The 21,790-nt window shown below is 45.6% G+C and overlaps 1 protein-coding gene across 1 annotated transcript in view; it reads left to right on the top strand.

The window, feature by feature from the left end:
* Positions 1 to 21,449, top strand: part of PTGFR (prostaglandin F receptor) — a 79,854-nt gene extending 58,405 nt beyond the window's left edge. Inside the window, exon 3 of the mRNA XM_082265576.1 lies at positions 20,805 to 21,449. Within this exon, the coding sequence (XP_082121702.1) occupies positions 20,805 to 21,146 (342 nt within the window). The 3' untranslated portion in view covers positions 21,147 to 21,449. The remainder of the gene's footprint in view (positions 1 to 20,804) is intronic.
* Positions 21,450 to 21,790: the final 341 nt, after the last annotated feature.

Here is a 21,790-nt window from a genome sequence, read left to right as displayed (position 1 = left end):
TATACTGCGAGGAGGGAGGACAGGAGTGTGTATACTGCGAGGAGGGAGGACAGGAGTGTGAATACTGCGAGGAGGGAGGACAGGAGTGTGTATACTGCGAGGGAGGACAGGAGTGTGTATACTGCGAGGAGGGAGGACAGGAGTGTGTATACTGCGAGGAGGGAGGACAGGAGTGTGTATACTGCGAGGAGGGAGGACAGGAATGTGTATACTGCGAGGGAGGACAGGAGTGTGTATACTGCGAGGAAGGACAGGAGTGTGTATACTGCAAGGACGGAGGACAGGAGTGTGTATACTGCGAGGGAGGACAGGAGTGTGTATACTGTGAGGAGGGAGGACTGGAGTGTGTATACTGCGAGGGAGGACAGGAGTGTGTATACTGTGAGGAGGGAGGACTGGAGTGTGTATACTGCGAGGGAGGACAGGAGTGTGTATACTGTGAGGAGGGAGGACTGGAGTGTGTATACTGCGAGGAGGGAGGACAGGAGTGTGTATACTGCGAGGAGGGAGGACAGGAGTGTGTATACTGCGAGGAGGGAGGACAGGAGTGTGTATACTGCGAGGAGGGAGGACAGGAGTGTGTATACTGTGATGGAATACTACAAATTCTGGATGGACCCTCTGCACACTGCTAAACCCTTTCCAGCAAACTATGCAATGAAAAACAGGGATATTTAGTTCACATATAATGCAATACATGTTTAAGCTGACCAACTGCGTCAAAGTAATCCCTCTTCTGGCCAGTCCTACTCTGCTCTGCCACTGCAAATGCTCCGATGAACACCCCGCCATCATGGGGCATAAAGACCCAAGGTGGGGGAGAGTAACTAGGTTCAGATCTGGCCACTGACCTGCGTTACAACAAAGAATAGATACACCTGTGCTCAAATCCCAATAGCTTGTTCATGTATTTGAACTATCAGGTGCTAAAGGGGTGTGACCACATCGTAACACCACAAATTCTGTATGAACCCTCTGCACACTGCGACACCCTTTCAAGCAAACTACGCAATTCAATTTTTTCTTTCTTTACTGCGATGGAATGACATGGCCAGAAACAGCGCCTGTAGCACAATAGTCAATGAGTGCAATGTGCTTGAAATGTTTGAAAGGCTATTGTGGGAAATATTGTGTTTTAAAAACTGGATTTTGGATAGTACATGTAATGATTGGATTCAGTATAAGAATTCCTTTTTAGCTAATCTTAATAAATCTTTTATTTATATTTTTTCTTCCACATTTATATGGAAACTATATAATACTGCTAGGGGTGTGTACTATAGTCACCTTTTAGTTACTCACATGGCTTCAATATGTTATTTCTATTAAATTATAAAAAACTGTCCAAGCACCCCTGGCAGCTTTATAGATCACCCCAACCAATGTCACTGTTCAGGCCCCATGCACAATGGGTGTTTAGCCCTGGTGCATGAGGCTCCGGTGCTTAGGTATAACAGCTGCTGTGGCTAGAAGAGCCTTGATGGTGCTACTAATGTTTAGGGCAGTATGCACCCAGGGATGATTGCCGGGAACAGAAGAAGTCTGCTTTCCAGGTATTCACCGTTCAGCCACAGAAGCTGTCAGCCTGTCTAAGGCTATATGTACACTAGCCAACACTGGCAGCTCCTAAACTTGAGTTTAGGAGCGTTTGGCCAAAGCTTCTAAACAGGGTCATCTTACTGAATGGGCACGCTGGGCCACCCGCCCAACGACCCAGCCAAGCATTAGTCCCAATTCCCATGTGCATCCTGCCGCCGAACTTAGCAGCTGGCAAGCGCCTGTCGGCCCTGCGCTGTCAGTCCACTTAGGCCATAGAGGGGGAGCCCAAAACTGCAGGAATGCCTGTCTGCCTCCACGGGAACAGGCACACACAGGACAGTTGAGTCTGACTCCCATCCATGTGTGTGTTCACCATACCCAGCCACCAAAATTGGAAGCGGTCATTAGACTGGCACTGCTGTACCAATAAATATTGCCATATCGATAATTTGCATTTTAATTCTCGTGGGTGATTGTGTAGGCGGGGCCACAGTGCACTGCATTGCCCGGATTTAGTGCTCTTAAGATGGCACTGCTTCTAAACTCAACTTTATAAAAGACTATGTGTCAATATACACATAGGCTTTTAGCAGAGTTTAGGAGCTGCCGTATTTAGGTGAGCTTCAACCTCCTGAATGTGGAAAATGTGCCACGATTTTGCCACGTTTTGCAATTTCTTACGGTAAATGTAGGTTAGTGTACATAAAGCCTTGGGCTGGGTTCACAAATGAAACGTTTGTGGCTGACAGCAGGGATTTGGTGCGTCCCTGTTCTCTGTTTCAGGGACGAATCAGGCCCGAATTTCTGGCTGAATTCGGACTCAAAACGAAGCCAAATACGCACAGGATTTTTGTGCAATTCCCTCCACAGCCACCATGGAGATGTGTGAACCGACTCCATTGAGAACGGGTCACAATCTCCTGTCATGCGAATTTGATGCGGAGAAACCCACATCCAATTTGCATAAGTGTGAACTCAGTCTTATGCCTCGTACACATGCATCGATTATTGGCCGACCGATCGTCCGTCTTTTGTCCAGAGTGGTGTTTTGTTGGTTGGAATGTGCCTAGACTGCACACGAATTTTCTCGGCCAAAAAAAATCTACTTCAGAAGTGATGTCATGTTGGTTTGCTTTCTTTGTGTTCTTTCTTCACTGAGCATGCCCAGACTTGCTCATTAGATTTGTCCCCGTCGAAATCTGTACTGACTGCACGGAAATCGGCCGTGTTTTGACGGCGAATAGAAGAGAACAGGCGCCGCTGAAGTTAGCAAAGGCTTTATTGCATGACAAACATAATGTAGTAACTTACATGCAGCCAGGAAGTGACGATCCAGGAACCTAAACCACGGAGCTGGTTAGATCGGAAGCCGCGGTGGACCGCAGGCTAACCGGAAGTGACGTAACGCGTTTCGGAGCATGCATACTCGGCTCCTTCTTCAGATGTGAAACGTCTTCACGGTCCACCGCGGCTTCCGATCTAACCAGCTCTGGGGTTTAGGTTCCTGGATCGTCACTTCCTGGCTGCAGGATGGCCAGAACATCAAGGACTGATTCCGAGGAACAACCACTTCACAGAATATGGATTAGAGTAATTTTACATGTAAGTTACTACATTATGTTTGTCATGCAATAAAGCCTTTGCTAACTTCAGCGGCGCCTGTTCTCTTCTATTTGCTGCCAGCGGGATTTCCTGTTCTTTGCCTGCCAGAGCTGCCTTGAATGTTGACTATAATTGGAACGTCTGTCTGCAAGCACCCACTGGTCATCTGGCTGTTTCTTGCATTCGGTGGACACTTCTTTGACAATAGCGCCCAACACCCATCTTTTTGAACTCTGTGTTTTGACGGTGGACAAAAATTTTATAGCCTGCACACCAGATTTTTTTCAGCCGAAAAGTCGGAGTCGGTTGTCGGAAGCATCATACTAACAAGCCGAAAATTGGCAGATCGGTCGTCGGACGTAAATTCCCTGCCGATTTTCGACGCGTGTGTACGGGGCTTTAGACTTTTACAGGCTGCCAGCAGCAGGACTTAGTGGTGCATCTGTGCTTTCGGCACCTAAACATTGAAGCCTCTTACACCAGGGCTAAATGCCCAGCATGCATTGGGCCTTACTGGACAGGCTGGTTTTCAGGTAAATGGGGAAAAAAGTATACATAAAGGCAAAATAATGCTTATATGGAGTACTATAACTTCATGAAATAATTACATACATTTATCAGCACATGATGATTTTCACAATATTGCTCATATAAAGCCCAATTGAGTCATTATAATTTAATACTGTAACTTATTTATGTTCAGGTACATAGATAGCGCTTTCAATTTACTCAGCGCTTTACATTATATATATATATATATATATATATATATATATATATATATATATATATATATTCACATCAGTCTCTGCCCTCTAGGAGCTTACAATCTAAGGTCCCTCCCTCACATTCATACAAACACATACTAGGGCCAATTAAAACAGGATCTATCCAATTACCCTACCTGCATGACTGTGAGAGGAAACCCGTGCAAACACAGGCAGAACATACAAACTCCAGGCAGGTAATGTCATGGTTGGGATTAATAATGCAGTCGGGCAGCACATACAGAAATGAATAGGCCTCTTTTTTACTTTTGTTATCTGCCAAGTGGTGCAGCAAGGGTTAAAACACCTTATGTTGCCAATCTTGAGAAACTGACTAGTTTGCTGAAAGATTTTTGCAGGTCTATAGGCCTGTTCACATTATATTGCACAGAGGTAATGCATACGCCACAACACTTTTTAGCCTGCATTACGGCACTCTACTCATTTATTCTGAAGCAAGAGAAATAGCTCCTGCTATATTTTCTCACAGTGGTATGAATCAAACATTGTGCTGCACTGCAGTGCACTGTGTCTTTAGCACAGATATGTTGTGTAAGTGCTTTGGAGTTTCCTTTTAGAATCAATGGCAATGCACATACAGAATGCATTCCACTGTGAATGGGCTGTTAGCTTGTACCTGTTAAAATCTACACAATGGTTCCCATTATCCTCTATATTCTACCTAAAACATTATGTGCAACAGGAAGCTTGTCAGCACTATATTGTAAGCTTAGTATACATTAGGAAGATCATAAAATGCATGTTGTGGTTTGAGAACTTCCAATATTTAGCACAGAAGACACGTTACAGCAGATCGGGAATTATTGATTGCATGGACTCCCAAGAATGTGGCTTTATAAGGTCTGAACATGTGTTTAAATACTACATGTTACGTCAAAACACGGTCATTATTCTAAACTGTATTGCCTCCAGCAAGTCCATCCATCCTGAAATGTTCTGTTACCAGTCAAAGTAGCAGCCACAGCTTGCAGCAAACAGGATGCAGAAATATACAGTACAGACCAAAAGTTTGGACACACCTCTTTCAAAGAGTTTTCTTTATTTTCATGACTATGAAAATTATAGAGTCACACTTCAAGAGGTAGTCACCTGAAATTGTTTTCCAACAGTCCTCAAGGAGTTCCCAGAGATGCTTAGCACTTGTTGGCCCTTTTGCCTTCACTCTGCGGTCCAGCTCACCCCAAACCATCTTGATTGGGTTCAGGTCCGGTGACTGTGGAGGCCGGGTCATCTGGTGCAGCACCCCATCACTCTCCTTCTTGGTCAAATACCCCTTCCACAGCCTGGAGGTCCTGTTGAAAAATAAATGATGGTCCAACTAAACGCAAACCGGATGGAATAGCATGCCGCTGCAAGATGCTGTGGTAGCCATGCTGGTTCAGTATGCCTTCAATTTTGAATAAATCCCCAACAGTGTCACCAGCAAAGCACCCCCACACCATCACACCTCCTCCTCCATGCTTCACGGTGGGAACCAGGCATGTAGAGTCCATCCATTCACCTTTCCTGCGCCGCACAAAGACACGGTGGTTGGAACCAAAGATCTCAAATTTGGACTCATCAGACCAAAGCACAGATTTCCACTGGTCTTATATCCATTCCTTGTGTTCTTTAGCCCAAACAAGTCTCTTCTGCTTGTTGCCTTTCTTTAGCAGTCGTTTCCTAGCAGATATTCTACCATGAAGGCCTGATTCACACAGTCTCCTCTTAACAGTTGTTCTAGAGATGTGTCTACTGCTAGAACTCCGTGTGCCATTGACCTGGTCTCTAATCTGAGCTGCTGTTAACGATTTCTGAGGCTGGTGACTCGGATGAACTTATCCTCCGCAGCAGAGGTGACTCTTGGTCTTCCTTTCCTGGGGCTAGGGGCGGACTGAGAACCCTCAGGGCCCCCGGGCAAAATAAATCAAGGGCCCCTTCCAGGCCCCACCCATGTTCCGCCTCCAGACACACCCTTGCCACGCCTCCATCCACACCCACACCCCACCTCCAGCCACACCCACACCCCGCCTCCAGCCACACCCACAATAAAACAACACAACATAGCTCTCTAAGCCCCCGTTCACACTGGGGCGACCTGTCAGGCGACCTGGTCGCCTGACAGGTCGCCTGCCATACAGAAGCTATGGACCCGTTCTAATAGGAGCGACACAAGTCGCTCCGACTTAGAAAAAGGGTCCGGAGCTTCTTTGGGGCGACCTGCATAGACTTCAATGTTATGAAGTCCGCGCCGGCCGCTCCGAGGTGAGGTCGCCCCGGCAAGTAGCGTCGCCCCAGTGTGAACGGGGCCTAATACCTAGGCCAAGTTGGCTCTTCTTACCTTAATAACAGTTGCTGGCTGGCAAGCTGTGGTCTTGCTGGCTACCGCTGGCAGGCTGTGGTCTTGCTGGCTACTGCTGGCAGGCTGTGGGCCTGTGGCTGGCACTGGCAGGCTTGATGGCTGGCTGTGGCTTGCTGGCTGTGGCTGGTACTGGCAGGCAGGCTTGCTGGCAGTCTGTGGCTTGCTGGCTGTCTGGCAGGTTGTGGCTTGCTGGCTGTGAGCCTGTGGCTAGCACTGGCAGGCTTGCTGGCTGGCAGGCTGTGGCTTGCAGGCTGGCTGGCAGGCTGTTGCTTTCTGGCTGTGGGCCTGTGGCTGGCACTGGCAGGCTTGCTGGCTGTGGCTTACTTGCTGGCTGGCAGGCTGTGGCTTTCTGGCTGTGGGCCTGTGGCTAGCACTGGCAGGCTTGCTGGCTGTGGCTTGCTGGCTGTGGGCCTGTGGCTGGCACTGGCAGGCTTTCTGGCTGGCTGGCTGGCTGGCAGGCTGGGGCTTGCTGGCTGTAGGCCTATGGCTTGCTGGCTGTGGGCCTGTGGCTGTCACTGGCAGGCTTACTGCCTTGCTGTGGGCCTGTGGCCAGGGGCAAACTGAGCGGTCGGGGACTTCGGACGTGGTCAGAGGGCCCGGCCCGCAAGGGGGCCCGCCGCCAAGTACGGGCCCGCCGCCCAGTACAGAATTAACTCACCCAGCGATACATAGTGGGAGGAGGGGAGGCCCGCACTGCTTCAGTGTGAGGAGGGGAGCTGGGGAGGGGCCTGGCAGCTGTCGCTGCTTCAGTGAGAGGAGTGGCCCAGGCTGGTGCTGGATTTCCATGGTGTCCTGTGTGCAGGGGGCATGTCGGCATCGCATACTGATGTGACGTCGACGTGCCCTGCCTCCACAGGCTGTGATACGGGAAACAGTCGGTAACCTCACCGGAGAAGAGTTCCTGGATGCCTGCGATTGAGAAGGAGCGCCCTCTTCGTCTTCTTCAATCCCTGCTTCATCCCTCGATCCCTGGCGGTTTCTGTTTGATTGTGAGTAGTTCTTGTGAGCTCTATGTAAAATCCAGCTCCACTCAATGGTCTCTCCTGTGAGGAATAATGTGTACATACATTTGCATTATCCCACACTATTTTAATAAAAATATATGAAAAATATATGATTCATATATTTTTATTAAAATTGTGTGGGATAATGCAAATGTATGTACACATTATTCCTCAAAGGAGAGACCATTGAGTGGAGCTGGATTTTACATAGAGGCCATATGTTACAAGAACTACTCACATCATACAGAAACAGGGGATCTGAGGAAGAGGGAACTCCTTTGCAAATTGCAAGGCATCAGCAACTAATCCAACTCCACTCAATGGTCTCTCCTGTGAGGAATGATGTGTACATTTGTATTATCCCACACAATTTTAATAAAAATATATAAATCATATTTTTTCATATATTTTTATTAAAATTGTGTGGAATAATGCAAATGTATGTACACATCATTCCTCACAGGAGAGACCATTGAGTGGAGCTGGATTTCACATAGAGGCCATGTTACAAGAACTACTGTAACTCACATTATACAGAAACAGGGGATCTGAGGAAGGGGGGACATCTTTGAAAATTGCAAGGCATCAGCAACTAATCCAGCTCCACTCAATGGTCTCTCCTCTGAGGAATAATGTGTACATTTGCATTATTCCATACAATATTTATAAAAATATATGAATCATATTCATATACTTTTAAAAATTGTGTGGGATAATGCAAATGGATGTACACATCATTCCTCACAGAGACCACTGAGTGGAGCTGGATTTCAGAGGCCACACCACAAGAACTACTCACAATCTAATAGAAATCAACGGAAGAAGCCAGGTATTGAAATGAAAAAGTAGAAGATGAGAGGAGAGACGACACACACGCTGTCACCAATGACACAATCGCAGGCAATTGCATCCACTGACTGGACTCGGCCGTTACTCGTCATTGTTGTAACACGCCCTGTGGAGGCGGGGCACGTCGACATCACGTCAGTATGCGACCCCGACACGCCCCCGTACACAGGACACCACATTGAATCCAGCGCTAGCCTGGGCCCGCCCTCCTCCTCTCACTGAAGCAACAACAGCCGCCGGGCCCCTCCCCAGCTCTCCTCATCACACTGAGTCAGCGCCGGCCGCCGGGCCCCTCCTCTCCTCCCAATACTTATCGCGCTGGGTGAGATAAATGTAATACTGAGCGGCGGGCCCCCTTGCTGGCCGGGCCCCCCCTTTCTGGCTTCCCGGCCGGGCCCTCGGACCACGTCCGAAGTGCCCGACCGCTCAGTCCGCCCCTGCCTGGGGCGGTCCGCATGTCAGCCAGTTTCGTTGTAGCGCTTGATGGTTTTTGTGACTTCACTTGAGGACACTTTCAAAGTTTTCCCAATTTTTGGACTGACTGACCTTTATTTCTTAAAGTAATGATGGCCACTAGTTTTCCTGTACTTAGCTGCTTTTTTCTTGCCATAATACCAATTCTAACGGTCTATTCAGTAGGACTATCAGCTGTGTATCCACCTGACTTCTGCACAACACAACTAATGGTCCCAACCCCATTTATAAGGCCAGAAATCACACTTATTAAACCTGACAGGGCACACCTGTGAAGTGAAAACCATTTCAGGTCACTACCTCTTGAAGTGTGACTCTACAATTTTCATAGTCATGAAAATAAAGAAAACTCTTTGAATGAGAAGAGAAGGTGTGTCCAAACTTTTGGTCTGTACTGTATATGTGGGATCTTTATTGAAATGTGCAGCTATGCCCAATGTAGAGAAAAAGAGAAGTGATGGAAAGGGAGAGAGAAAATTATTTGTTGGACCCACAATTCATTTATAATGACGTGAGTGAGATTTACTACAAATTGTGCACTCAGAATCTGGTGCAGCTGTGCATGGTAACCAACCAGCTTCTAAATTCAGCGTGTTCAATTAAGCTTTGGCAATAAAACCTGGAAGCTGATTGGTTTCTATGCAGAGATGCACCTGATTTTGTCATCTCCAGGCTTACTAAATAATCCCCATATAATTCATTCCATAACAATATAAAAATTCATTCCTGATATTAGTAAAGTGCTAGAGCTATTAATGAGTGCAAAGAAGAACTGTTTTATAAAAAGTACTCAGAAATACATAAAAATGTATAAAACTATTTATCAAAATGGATGGGCATACACAAATAAACACTAAATAATCCTCACAAATGTGTACAGAGAAGCATAAATCCAAGTTACTCACTGGAGGAGATTTACTAAGGCCCCTTTCACACACGGAATCCGATCAATCCGCCGATCCACCGCTGAGCAGGCAGATGACAGCTGTGTCTCTGCGCTGTGTGTGGAGACACAGCTGTCAGGTCCACATTCTTCTCTATGGGGGAATCGGATGGGAACGGACCGTCTGTCCGTTATCATCCAATCCGATTCGCCAGATGGATGGAAAATAGGGTTTCTATCCGTCCGGTTTTGACGGATCGGATCGGATGTCAGCTTCTGGGTTTTAAGCCCCGTACACACGATCAGATTATCGAACGATCTGTCGTCTGTTTTTTGTGGCATGCTAGTCTGATGTGGAAAGTGAAGAGGTTATTTTCATACAAATTTTCCCATACGACAGAATTCTACTTCAGAAGTGATGTCATGTGTTGGATTGCTTTGTATGTGTTCTTTCGTCTCTGAGCATGCCTAGTCTTGCTCTTAAGATTTTGTACTAATCAGACAAAAATCGGACGTTGTATTACGGACGACAAAAATTATATAGCCTGCACATCAGGATTTTGTCACCCGAAAAGTCGGAGTTGGCTGTCGAAAGCACCATACTAACAATCCGAAAATCAGCAGATCGGTTGTCGGACGAATTTTGCCCTACAACTTCATGTCCAACTTCAATGAACAGGATCCGACTTTGATCTGACAATATCTGGCCCTATGAGTATGAATCTTGAGGGGGGAAACCCCAAAGCAAAATTTATAGAAACGGCATAGGGTCCCTCCCAAAATCTTTACCAGACCCTTATCCAAGCATGCAGCCCAGAAGATCAGGAAAGGGGGGGGCAAGTTAGCAGCCCCCTCCTCCTGGACCATACCAGGCCACATGCCCTCAACATGGGGGGGGGTGGGTGCTTTGAGGCAGGGGGTCTCTGCGTCCCCCACCCCAAAGCACCTTGCCCCATGTTGATGGGGGCAAGGATCTCTTCCTGACAACCCTGGGCGGTGGGTGGTTGTGGGGATCTGTGGGCAGGGGGCCTATCGCAATCTGGAATTCCCCCAGATCCCGCCCACTCAATGTGAATAAGTATGGGGTACATTGCACCCCTTTCTCGTTCACCCAAAAAGTGTCAAAAATAAATAAAAACAGTACACAAGTCCTTTATTAAAGTAGCTCCAACGTGTTCTTCTTTCTCTGTTGATGTCTTTTCCCTCTGGTTCCTCTCCCTTGGCTGTCTTCTTTCTCTGGTTCTTCCTCCAGTTCTTTTACCTCCGTTGTCTTCTTCCTCTGCCCATTCTTCTCCCTCTGCTGATGTCTTCTTCTGACGCTAGCTCCCGCTGTTGTTTTAGCTCCGGTGTGTGCCATTTCTTATATATGCATTGGGCGTGACCATCTGGTGATGACCCTACCCCATTGTGACATCCCCACCCTATCATGCCCGGAGGGTCTGGTATGGTCTTGGGGGGGGGGGGGGGGGAGGTGGCACACTTTCTTTTAAATTTGGCGTGGGGTTCCCCTTTAAGATCCTCAGAGCACAAGTCCCATGCCACAATTAAGATCAGTTAAGATGATGATCCAACTTTGATCCGACTTTAATGCTATTGAATAGGCTAAAGTCACACCAAAGTAGTGCAGAAACCTTTTCAACCATTCTTGTGTCAGACCAGTTAAGATGGCTCTCCTAGGGAACCATTGATTCATACACGTCATGTGACATGTGCTCCAAAGTCGGACCCGGCCATATTGTTAAAGAAAATTGAGCAAGCTAAAGTTAGAAGCCGATCGATTACTATGCACAGCTGCACCAGATTCTGTGTGCACCCATTGTGTCTAAACCAAGGTACCCCCAATGAACAGGGTGAAATAGTTAGGTGGGGCTTAGCTCAAAAGTCAGAGAAGTCAAGCCTCTAACAACGAAGGGAAACCAACATAAGAAGGATGCATTGACATGGTCTTTCTGCCTAGTGTAAAGGTAATAGGTGGCACATTCTGTTCTTAGGGACGGTGTTTCGTTATAAAGAGACTGGGTTTCTAAAACCAGTCTGTAAACACAAGGGCCCTATATAAAGGAAACATTACATGCTCACCTTTTCATCAGCTTTTAATGCTTTCTCAGCAGAATCTGACACTTTTGCGAGTGTTTTTTTTCCTGGTCCCCTTCTCCATGCTGTGGTTCCTTCCACCAACCCCTAGGTCACTACAAGACACATTAGTGGTAAAGGGACCAACAGATCAAACCACAACATTCAGTGAAGGACTAGGAATTCAACCCTTCTGGGGGTTCCAAGTTTCTTAAAGTGGCAGTTTCTATTCACAATACCAAAGATCATTTTTATTTTAGCAACAGAGTTGTTTAGGGTACATTGAGTGAACCTTCTGACTTTTTCTCAATTGCAAGTTAACCACTTGCCGATCGGGCCATAGCCAAATGAAGGAGTACAATGATGTCCTCCCAGAAACACGCTTCCCGCGTGCCCCCTGGGGTGCGTATACGTAGGTGTCCGTGATCATGGATCGTAGTAAAGGGCCAATGACAGTGGCCCTTTACCAGGTGATCGCTCCGTCCAATGACAGAGCGATCAGTTGTCAACAAACCGCCGCATGTCCAGTTCAGTTCTCTCCTCTCCTCACACACTATACACAACGATCGCTACAGCATGTGAGGAGTGGAGAGAGACCGCAGCACCGCTCACACCTGCCTTAATTATGCCTCAATCATACCTCAGTCATGCCACAGTCATGCCTCAATCATACCTCAATCATGCCCATCCATGCCTCAGTCATACCCATCCATGCTTCAATCATGCCAATCTGTGCCCCAATCATGCCTCATTCATGTTCATCCGTGCCACATTCATGCCTCATCCGTGCCACATCCATGTCTCATCTGTGCCCACCCATACCTCATCTGTGTCCACCCATGCCACCTCCATGCTACGTCCATGCCACATCTGTGCTCATCCATGCTACGTCCATGCCACATCCGTGCTCATCCATGCCACATCAGTGCTTATCCGTGCCACATTCGTGCCACATCCATGCCACGTTAGTGCTCATCCGTGCCACATCCATGCCACATCAGTGCTCATCCGTGCCTCATTCATGCCACATTAGTGCTCATCCGTGCCACATCCGTTCTCATCTGTGCCACATCCATGTTACATCAATGCTCATCCATGCCACATCCATGCCACATCAGTGCTTATTCCTGCCACATCAATGCCACGTCAGTGCTCATTCATGCCACATCAATGCTCATCTATGCCACATCAATGCCACGTCACTGCTCATCCGTGCCACATCCATGCCACGTCAGTGCTCATCTGTGCCACATCCGTGCTCTTCGGTGCCACATTCATGCCACGTCAGTGCTCATCCGTGTCACATCAATGCCATGTCAGTGCTCATCTGTGCCACATCAGTGCTCATCTGTGCCACATCCATGCCCCATCAGTGCTCATCCGTGCCACATCCATGCCACATCAGTGCTCATCTGTGCCACATCTGTGCCAAATCCATGCCACCTCAATGCTCATCCATGCCACATCTATGCTACGTCAGTGTTCATCCATACCACCTCCATGCCACATCAGTGCTCATCCCTGCCACATCCATGCCACGTCAGCGCTCAGCCATGCTACATAAATGCTCATCTATGCCACATCCATGCCACATCAATGCTCATCGGTGCCACATCCATGCCATGTCAGTGCTCATCTGTGCCACATCAGTGCTTATCCCTGCCACATCAGTGCTCATCCGTGCCACATCCATGCCACATCAGTGCTACATCCATGCCACATCAGTGTTCATCCGTGCTACATCCATGCCACATTAGTGCTTATCCCTTCCACATCCATGCCATGTCAGTGCTTATCCCGGCCACTTCCATGCCACATCAGTGCTCATTCATGCCACATTAGTGCTCATCCGTGCCACATCCATGCACGTCAGTGCTCATCCATGTCACATCCATGCCACATTAGTGCTCATCTGTGCCACATCAGTGCCTCACAAAAGTGTATTGAGTAGCCAGGAAGTGACGGTGCTCCCTTAATATTGGGCCTCTGTATGTGGCCAAGCTGTGGAAACGTCTCACACATGTGGTATTGCCATACTCAGGAGGAGTAGCAGAATGTATTTGTGTGTGTAATTTTGACTATGTACATGCTCTATCTTAGAAATGGACAACTTTGTGTAAAAGAAAAATGTGTTTTATTTTGGTTCCACATTTCCCAAAAACTTGTGCAAAAAAATGACATGTTCAAAAGACTCATAATGCCTCCGAGATTATGTGTTGGGGTGTTTGCTTTCCAAAATGGGGTCATTTTGTGGGCGTTTCTATTGTCCTAGTGCTCCAGGGACTTTTTATGCGCCTGAAGGTGCTCCTTGAATGTTGGGCTGTTCAAAAGTCTCACACATGTGGTATCGCCATACTCAGGAAGAGTAGCAGAATGTATTTTGGGGTTTAGTTGCAAGTAGGTCTATACAGTGTGTGAGAAATAATTTGGTAATATGACAATTTTGTGGGGGAAAAAAAAATCATAATTTTTCAAAGAATTGTGGGGAAAAAAATTACAACTTTAAAAACTCACCGTGCCTCTTACTAAATACCTTGGAATGTTTGATTTCCAAAAAGGGGTCATTTGTACGTTCCTGGCTTGTAGTGTCTCAAGAAATGAGATAAGCCATCAGTACATCAGGTGTGATCAATTTTCAGTGATTGGCACCATAGCTTGTAGACTCTATAACCTTCAGGCCCCTTTCACACAGGGAGTCCATCGGCAGACTCAGTTTTCCTCAGCGGGGGATCGACCTGCCAATCTCCCGCTGAGTAGGCGGATGGCTACTCAGTCTCCACGCTGTGTACTGAGACAGAGCTGTCAGGTCCCCGCTGTTCTCTATGGGGAATCAGATAGGAACAGACCGCCTGTCCGTTCTCATCTGATCCGCTGGACAGATGTAAAATAGGGTTTCCATCCGTTCAGGTTTATCGGATTGGATGTCAGCGGACATGTCTCCGCTGACATCCGATGCCCCATAGAGATGCATGGGGCATCCGTTCAGATCCGCCTGAAAAGCGGACAGGCGGATCTGAACGGTCCGCCTGTGTGTAAGGGGCCTCACAAAGACCAAATAATATACACTTATTTCGGGTTTTTTTAACCAAAGATATGTAGCAGTACACCTTTTTGGCAAAATTTATGAAGAAAAATTACTACATTTGCAAAATTTTAAAACCGAAACGAAGAAAAATCAATTGTTTTACAAAATTTTCAGGATTTTTTCATTTATAGCGCAAAAAAAAAAAAAAAAACAGTGATGATTAAATACCACCAAAAGAAAGCTCTATTTGTGTGAAAAAAAGTACAAAAATTTAATATGGGTACAGTGTTGCATGACTGAGTAATTGTCATTCAAACTGTGAGAGCACTGAAAGCTGATTGGTCTGGTTAGGAGGGAGGTTTAAGTCTCCAGTGGGTAAGTGGTAATTTAATTTGTGTTCTTTTAGTGCTTTTCTCAAACTGCTTGGACAGCCATCTTGGGATTATACACCTGAGCCTGGCAACATGTCTTTTACGTGTGGGGGGTGGGGGGGGGGGGGAAGCCACACAGACAAACGGAGAACATGCAAACTCCTTGTAGGTAATGTCCTGGTTAGAATGTGATCCAAGGGCTTCGGTACTGCAAGACAGAAGTGTCAGCCACTAAGCCCCTATGCCAGTGATGGCGAACCTTAGCACCCCAGGTGTTTTGGAACTACATTTCCCATGATGCTCAACGATACTGCAGAGTGCATGAGTATCATGGGAAATGTAGTTCCAAAACGTCTGGGGTGCCAAGGTTTGCCATCACTGTGTCTATGCTAAAAAGTAGGAAATAAGGTAAGGCGTACTTGGTATTTGAACCAAGATATCTGGTGCTGCAAAGCAGAAGAGCTAACCACTAGTCCACTAGAGTAAGAAATAAGGCAAGGCAAGGTAGGATTGGGATTTAAACAAGGCAAAGAAGACACCTAGAGTTGCCTTTTAAATACTAGATTTAAAAGGAAGTAATGGGCACGTGCTTTAATGACTCAGGATTATGGATATTCTGTTTTTTCTATGATCATCTTTGTTGAGTCACACACTTTACAAAACGTTAATTTCTGTAATGGAAGAATGTTGTGATGTTTTATGTCTTAATATGAATTATGTCAGCGAACAAGCATTTTACTCAGCACTGTTATAAAGCATCTGTGAACAGAGTGTGATGCATAACCCAAATTTACGGCCAAAAGTTAATGGTGGTGACAGTTAGTGGATCATTACACTGTTATGTTGGTCTCAGGAGAGTGCTTCCTAATTATAATTAAAAAATAGGAGTGAATGAGATACTTTTCATTTTAGAGATATAGGTTTGTCATTGATTGCATGAAGGACATTTAGAATTCACTTATGAACATCAAGGTAGGAAACTAGTGTTACTGACTATAGAAGTCCACAGAGATTAGTGTAAGGGCTCTTTCACACGGTCCGCCTCCGTCAGCGGACTCTCTGCTGCTCAGCAGGGGATCGATCCACCGATCCCTGCTGAGCAGGCGGATGACAGCTCTGTCTCCGCACTGTGTGCAGAGAGGGAGGTGTCAGAGCCCCGCTGCTCTCTATGGTGGAATCGGATGAGAACGGATCGCCTGTCCACTCTCATCCGATCCGATCCCCTGGACGGATGGAAAATAGGGTTTCCATCCGTCCGGATTTCACGGACAGGATTGGATGCGGATGGCAGCGGGTGTCAGCGGACATGTCACCGCTGACATCCGCTGCCCCATAGAGATGCATGGAGGATCCGATCAGATCCGCCTAAAAAACTGACAGGCGGATCTGATCAGATCGTTCACGTGAAAGGGGCCTAAGGCAGAATGGAGCCAGACCAGCTGCTGACAGGCCCATGAGTGCAATCACACTGGAAAGATAACGCTAAAGATTTCACTTCTAGTCTATTCACATGAAATGGCCATTCTTTGACCCCCAAAATGCAATGGACTATTTTTGGATCGCCCCCCACTGATTTGTTTTTTTTTTTTGGTATAAGTTGTATCTTCTGGACATCTTAGCAGTGGTGTGGTGCTTCAATTTCCATTTTTGTTAAACTTCTAAATAATAACATCAATCGAGGCAGAGACCACAGGAAATTAGCAGCTCACTTGATTTCTGATAAGGTCAACAGGTTTTGGGTTTTTTTTTTTTGCCCCAAAACCACAGTATTTTTAAAAGTGAGCAAATAAGAGAAGTTTGTTGTTAGGATTTACACACACTTTAAGCTTCCTTCAAATGTATTTGCATGCATTTGTGTGCATTTTTAACATGTTTTTCATGCTTTCTTACATATGCAAACATGCATTGATAACCAAATTTTGGGGTGTTATTTACTCAAGGTTTCCGAGTCCGGTTGGGGGGTCTAGCAAAGAATTGTTGTCACCAGAAAACCTGCATTACTCAGGGGAGCGCCTACACTATGTAAACCACAGATGGCTTTATTTTCCTACTGGTTGTGTAGTACTGTGCAGATCTGCTAAGTAGTCTCTACTCTCTGGTGGTCCAAACTCCAGTTAGATTAAATAAACTTAACCTGACCTACTCATTAACCACCAGCACAGTGCTGGCATAAAAAATATCTGGTGCCACCAAGGAGTCCATTAAATCTATGTTCATGATAAGTTAACAATCAATTTAGGAAGGCATTAAACCAGATCTTTTCTCAAAATGACCTGTCTGTAATGGGCCATACACACTATAAGATTTTCTGAAGACTTTTTCCTTTAGATTTACCAAATCCATATAATATGAGGTCAAACCTAAACACTTTCAATTTGCATGCAATCTGGCAGGTCCTTGCACTACATAGAAAAGGTAAATCTGAAGGAAAAAGTCTTCAGAAAATCTTATAGGGTGTATGGCCCTTTACCCCCTTCATGACCGGGCCATTTTTTCCTAATCAGCACTGAGCTACTTTAACTGGTAATTGCGCGGTCATTCAATACTGTACTAGAGCTTTCTTTTGGTGGTATTTGGTCATCACTGGGTTTTTATTTATTTATTATTTATTTTTTACTTTCTACTATAAAACATATCCAATAAAATTTAAAAATCAAGTTTCTTCATAAATGTAGGCCAAAATGTATTCTGCTACATGTCTTTGGTAAAAAAAAATTCCATTAAGTGCATAGTAATTGCTTTGCATGAAAGTTATTGCGTCTACAAACTATGGTGAACAGTGTATACTGGAATTTTTATTAATTTATTTTTTAATAATAGTAATGGCCGTGATCAGCGACTTATAGTAGGGCGGGCAATCTGATACTAACTGACACTGGGTGGTAACTAACTAAATGACACTGACATCACCAGTGACACTAATACAGTGATCAAAACTAATACTATTTACTGTCACCGTACTAATGACACATGCTGGGAAGAAGGTAACATTTAGAGGCAATCAAAGGGTTAACTGTGCCTAACAAGTGTGTAGTGTGTGCTGCTTTTATTAAGTGATGTGACTGTTTTTACTCCCTACTTTGCAGGGAGAAAAAAAAAAAAAAACAGCCACACCGCTGCTTTCCTTAGAGCCCTGCTTTGTTTACCAACACAGGGCTCTCTTCTGTCATTCGCTCATTCGCTCAGCCAATCAGCAGGTCCTGTCCATAAATCATTTTCCGGGACCCACTGATCGGCTTGTGCTGTATTAAATGACAGCTCACCCAAGGCAGGCTGCACATGCATGTGCGACCCCTACCTGGAAAGGCTGGATCGTGTATATATAAAGTATCTCACAAAAGAGAGTACACCCCTCACATTTTTGCAAACATTTTATTCTATCTTTTCATGTGACAACACTGAAGAAATGACACTTTGCTACAATGTAATGTGTAAATTTGCTGTCCCCTCAAAAATAACTCAACACACAGCCATTAATGTCTAAACCGCTGGCAACAAAAGTGAGTACACCCCTAAGTGAAAATGTCCAAATTGGGCCCAATTATCCATTTTCCCTCCCCAATGTCATGTGACTCATTCGTGTTAAAATGTTTCAGGTGTGAATAGGGAGCATGTGTGTTAAATTCGTTGTTATCACTCTCACTCTCTCATACTGGTCACTGGAAGTTCAACATGGCACATCATGACAAAGAACTCTCTGAGGATCTGAAAAAAAAAGAATTGTTGTTCTACATAAAGATGGCCTAGGCTATAGGAAAGATTGTCAAGACTCTAAAACTGAGCTGCAGCATGGTGGCCAAGACCATACAGCGGTTTAACAGGACAGGTTCCACTCAGAACAGGCCTCGCCATGGTCGACAATAGAAGTTGAGTGCACGTGCTCAGCGTCATATCCAGAGGTTGTCTTTGGGAAATAGATGTAGGAGTGCTGCCAGCATTGCTGCAGAGGTTGAAGGGGTGGGGGGGGGGGGGTCAGCCTGTCAGTGCTCAGACCATATGCCACACACTGCATCAAATTGGTCTTCATGGCTGTCGTCCCAGAAGGAAACCTCTTATAAAGATGATGCGCAAGAAAGCCTGCAAACAGTTTGCTGAAGACAAGCAGACTAAGGACATGGATTACTGGAACCATGTCCTGTGGTCTAATGAGACCAAGATAAACCTATTTGGTTCAGGTGGTGTCAAGCGTGTGTGGCCACAACTAGGTGAGGAGTACAAAGACAATTGTGTCTTGCCTACAGTCAAGCATGGTGGTGGGAGTGTCATGGTCTGGGGCTGCATGAGTGCTGCCGGCACTGGGGAGCTACAGTTTATTGAGGGAACCATGAATGCCAACATGTACTGTGACATACTGAAGCAGAGCATGATCCCCTCCCTTCAGAGACTGGGCTGCTGGGCAGTATTTCAACATGATATTGACCCCAAACACACCTCCAAAACGACCACTGCCTTGCTAAAGAAGCTGAGGGTAAAGGTGATGGACTGGCCAAGCATGTCTCCAGACCTAAACCCTATTTAGCATCTGTGGGGCATCCTCAAATGGAAGGTTGAGGAGTGCAAGGTCTCTAACATCAACCAGCTCTGTGATGTCATCATGCAGGAGTGGAAGAGGACTCCAGTGGCAACCTGGAAAGCTCTGGTGATCTCCATGCCCAAGAGGGTTAAGGCAGTGTTGGAAAATAATGGTGACCACACAAAATATTGACACTTTCGGCCCAATTTGGACATTTCCACTTAGGGGTGTACTCACTTTTGTTGCCAGCGGTTTAGACAATAATGGCTGTGTGTTGAGTTATTTTGAGGTGACAGCAAATTTACACTGTTATACAAGCTGTACACTTACTACTTTACATTGTAGCAAAGTGTAATTTCTTCAGTATTGTCACATGAAAAGATATAATAAAATATTTACAAAAATGTGAGGGGTGTACTCACTTTTGTGAGATACTGTATACATGATCCAGCACAGTGGGGCCGCACTATAGCAGTAAAGCTACAAGGCGGTCCGGAAGTGGTTGATGCACACTTGTATAAACATTTTTCAGGTTCGAGTGTTTTTGTTTTAACTTTGGAAAGCTAGTTAACCTCCTTGGCGGTATTCTCGAGTGTGGCTCGGGGTGGAATTTCAGTGCCATTAGCGGTAACCCCGAGCCACACTCGGGGTACCGCCAGGGAGCATCACTTGATCCTGGTAGAGGTTACTAACCTTGTCCCCGGGATCCCCCGTTGTGTCCCTGCAGCATACGGCGGCTGGATCTTCCGCCCGATGCTGTGAGCCCCGGCTTCCGTCTCCTGCAACGTGATGCTCGCAGGGGGGTGGAACCGGCGGCAAATCTGAAAAGTAAAACACACAAACACACTGATATATTGTAATCCTATTGGATTACATTACAAAATAAAATAAATTGACATTAGTTTGCCCCCCCCCCCCGTGCCCTTTACTGCAGTTTTACTGTACTTTATATATATAGATATACATGTGTATATATATATATATAGATATACATGTGTGTATATATATATATATATATATATATATATACACATAAATATATATATATATATATATATATATATATATATATATATATATATACTTTAACTTATTTAGAGTTATTTATTATATTATAATTTATGATTTTGTGTTTCAAACTTTATCATACCCGAGATGTTATAAAGAAGAACGCACAGTAAAAAAAAAAAAAATCATATGTAAATAGTTGGTTTGGGCTGCTCGTTTATTCTAGGGGTGCAGGCCATGTTTCTCTTTTACGAGACTTCTTTACAATGTGCTTTTTATACTCTGCAATGATATTGAAGGTTATTTTACATTTTCATGTTTCTTTCTCTTTTAGTTCACAATGGCCAACATTGGATTAAAGAGATATGGTTCCCAATCCCAAGAGACTGATCAGACAATTCTTTTTGCCCTACGAATGGCCACATGGAATCAAATACTTGACCCATGGGTGTACATCCTCTTGCGGAAGACAGTCCTCAGAAAACTGTTCAGGATTGCCAGCCGCTGCTGTGGGGTGGAAATCATCGATTTACATGCTTGGGAATTCAGCTCCATCAAGAATTCTCTGAAAGTTGCCACCATATCAGACTCTCCGAGCTGCACGCGAACAAACACATTCAGCATCTCCCAAAAATCCGATACAGAACAAAAATGTGAACTCATTGAAACAAAATAAGACATTTTTAAGAGACGCTCTAATTCTGCTATTGGCTGTTGTTGTATAATATGACCATTGAGGTGATGGTTCATTCATGATTGCTGATGAAATGGAGTCCATCCATGGTAGCTGAGGAGACTAGATAGAGTGATATTTCACCAGAGGTAGACAAGACCATATAAGTACCAAATAAATAGTTTATTTGCCTTTACAATACTGAAAGTCAAACAACAGTATCTTGAAATGGGTCGTGTGGAAGGTTACTTATAGTAAATCACTTCTACGATGGATATCATAGTTTGTCTAATCAGAAGCCTAGGAGGGTCATACAGCAAAAATAGCAGATGGCCTGTTTCGATTTATACCCTACGGTTACCCTTTAGCAGGTTGTATCTAGAACAGGCATGTCCAACCTGCGGCCCGGGGGCCGCATGTGGCCCAGAACTTCAGGCAATGCGGCCCACTGCACCCTGACAATTTTTTTTTTTTGCTGGGGAGGAAGGAAGGTGGGTTGGGGGCAGGGTCACAGTGGCTTCCAACTAACTGTAGGCAGAGGCTGCCTCGGAAGGGATCATCCTCTTGTTGTGTTAGTAGAATTAGTGCTGGGGGGGGGGGGGGGCGCGCGACAGTGCGGGAAGGGCGCGGCGGCATTTTATTACTTA

This window comes from Pelophylax lessonae (genome assembly GCF_965119305.1).
Source record: "Pelophylax lessonae genome assembly, chromosome: 8".
In the NCBI taxonomy this organism is placed as follows: domain Eukaryota; kingdom Metazoa; phylum Chordata; class Amphibia; order Anura; family Ranidae; genus Pelophylax; species Pelophylax lessonae.
Note: the sequence above shows the minus strand (reverse complement) of the source record. Positions and strands in the feature narration are given on the sequence as shown.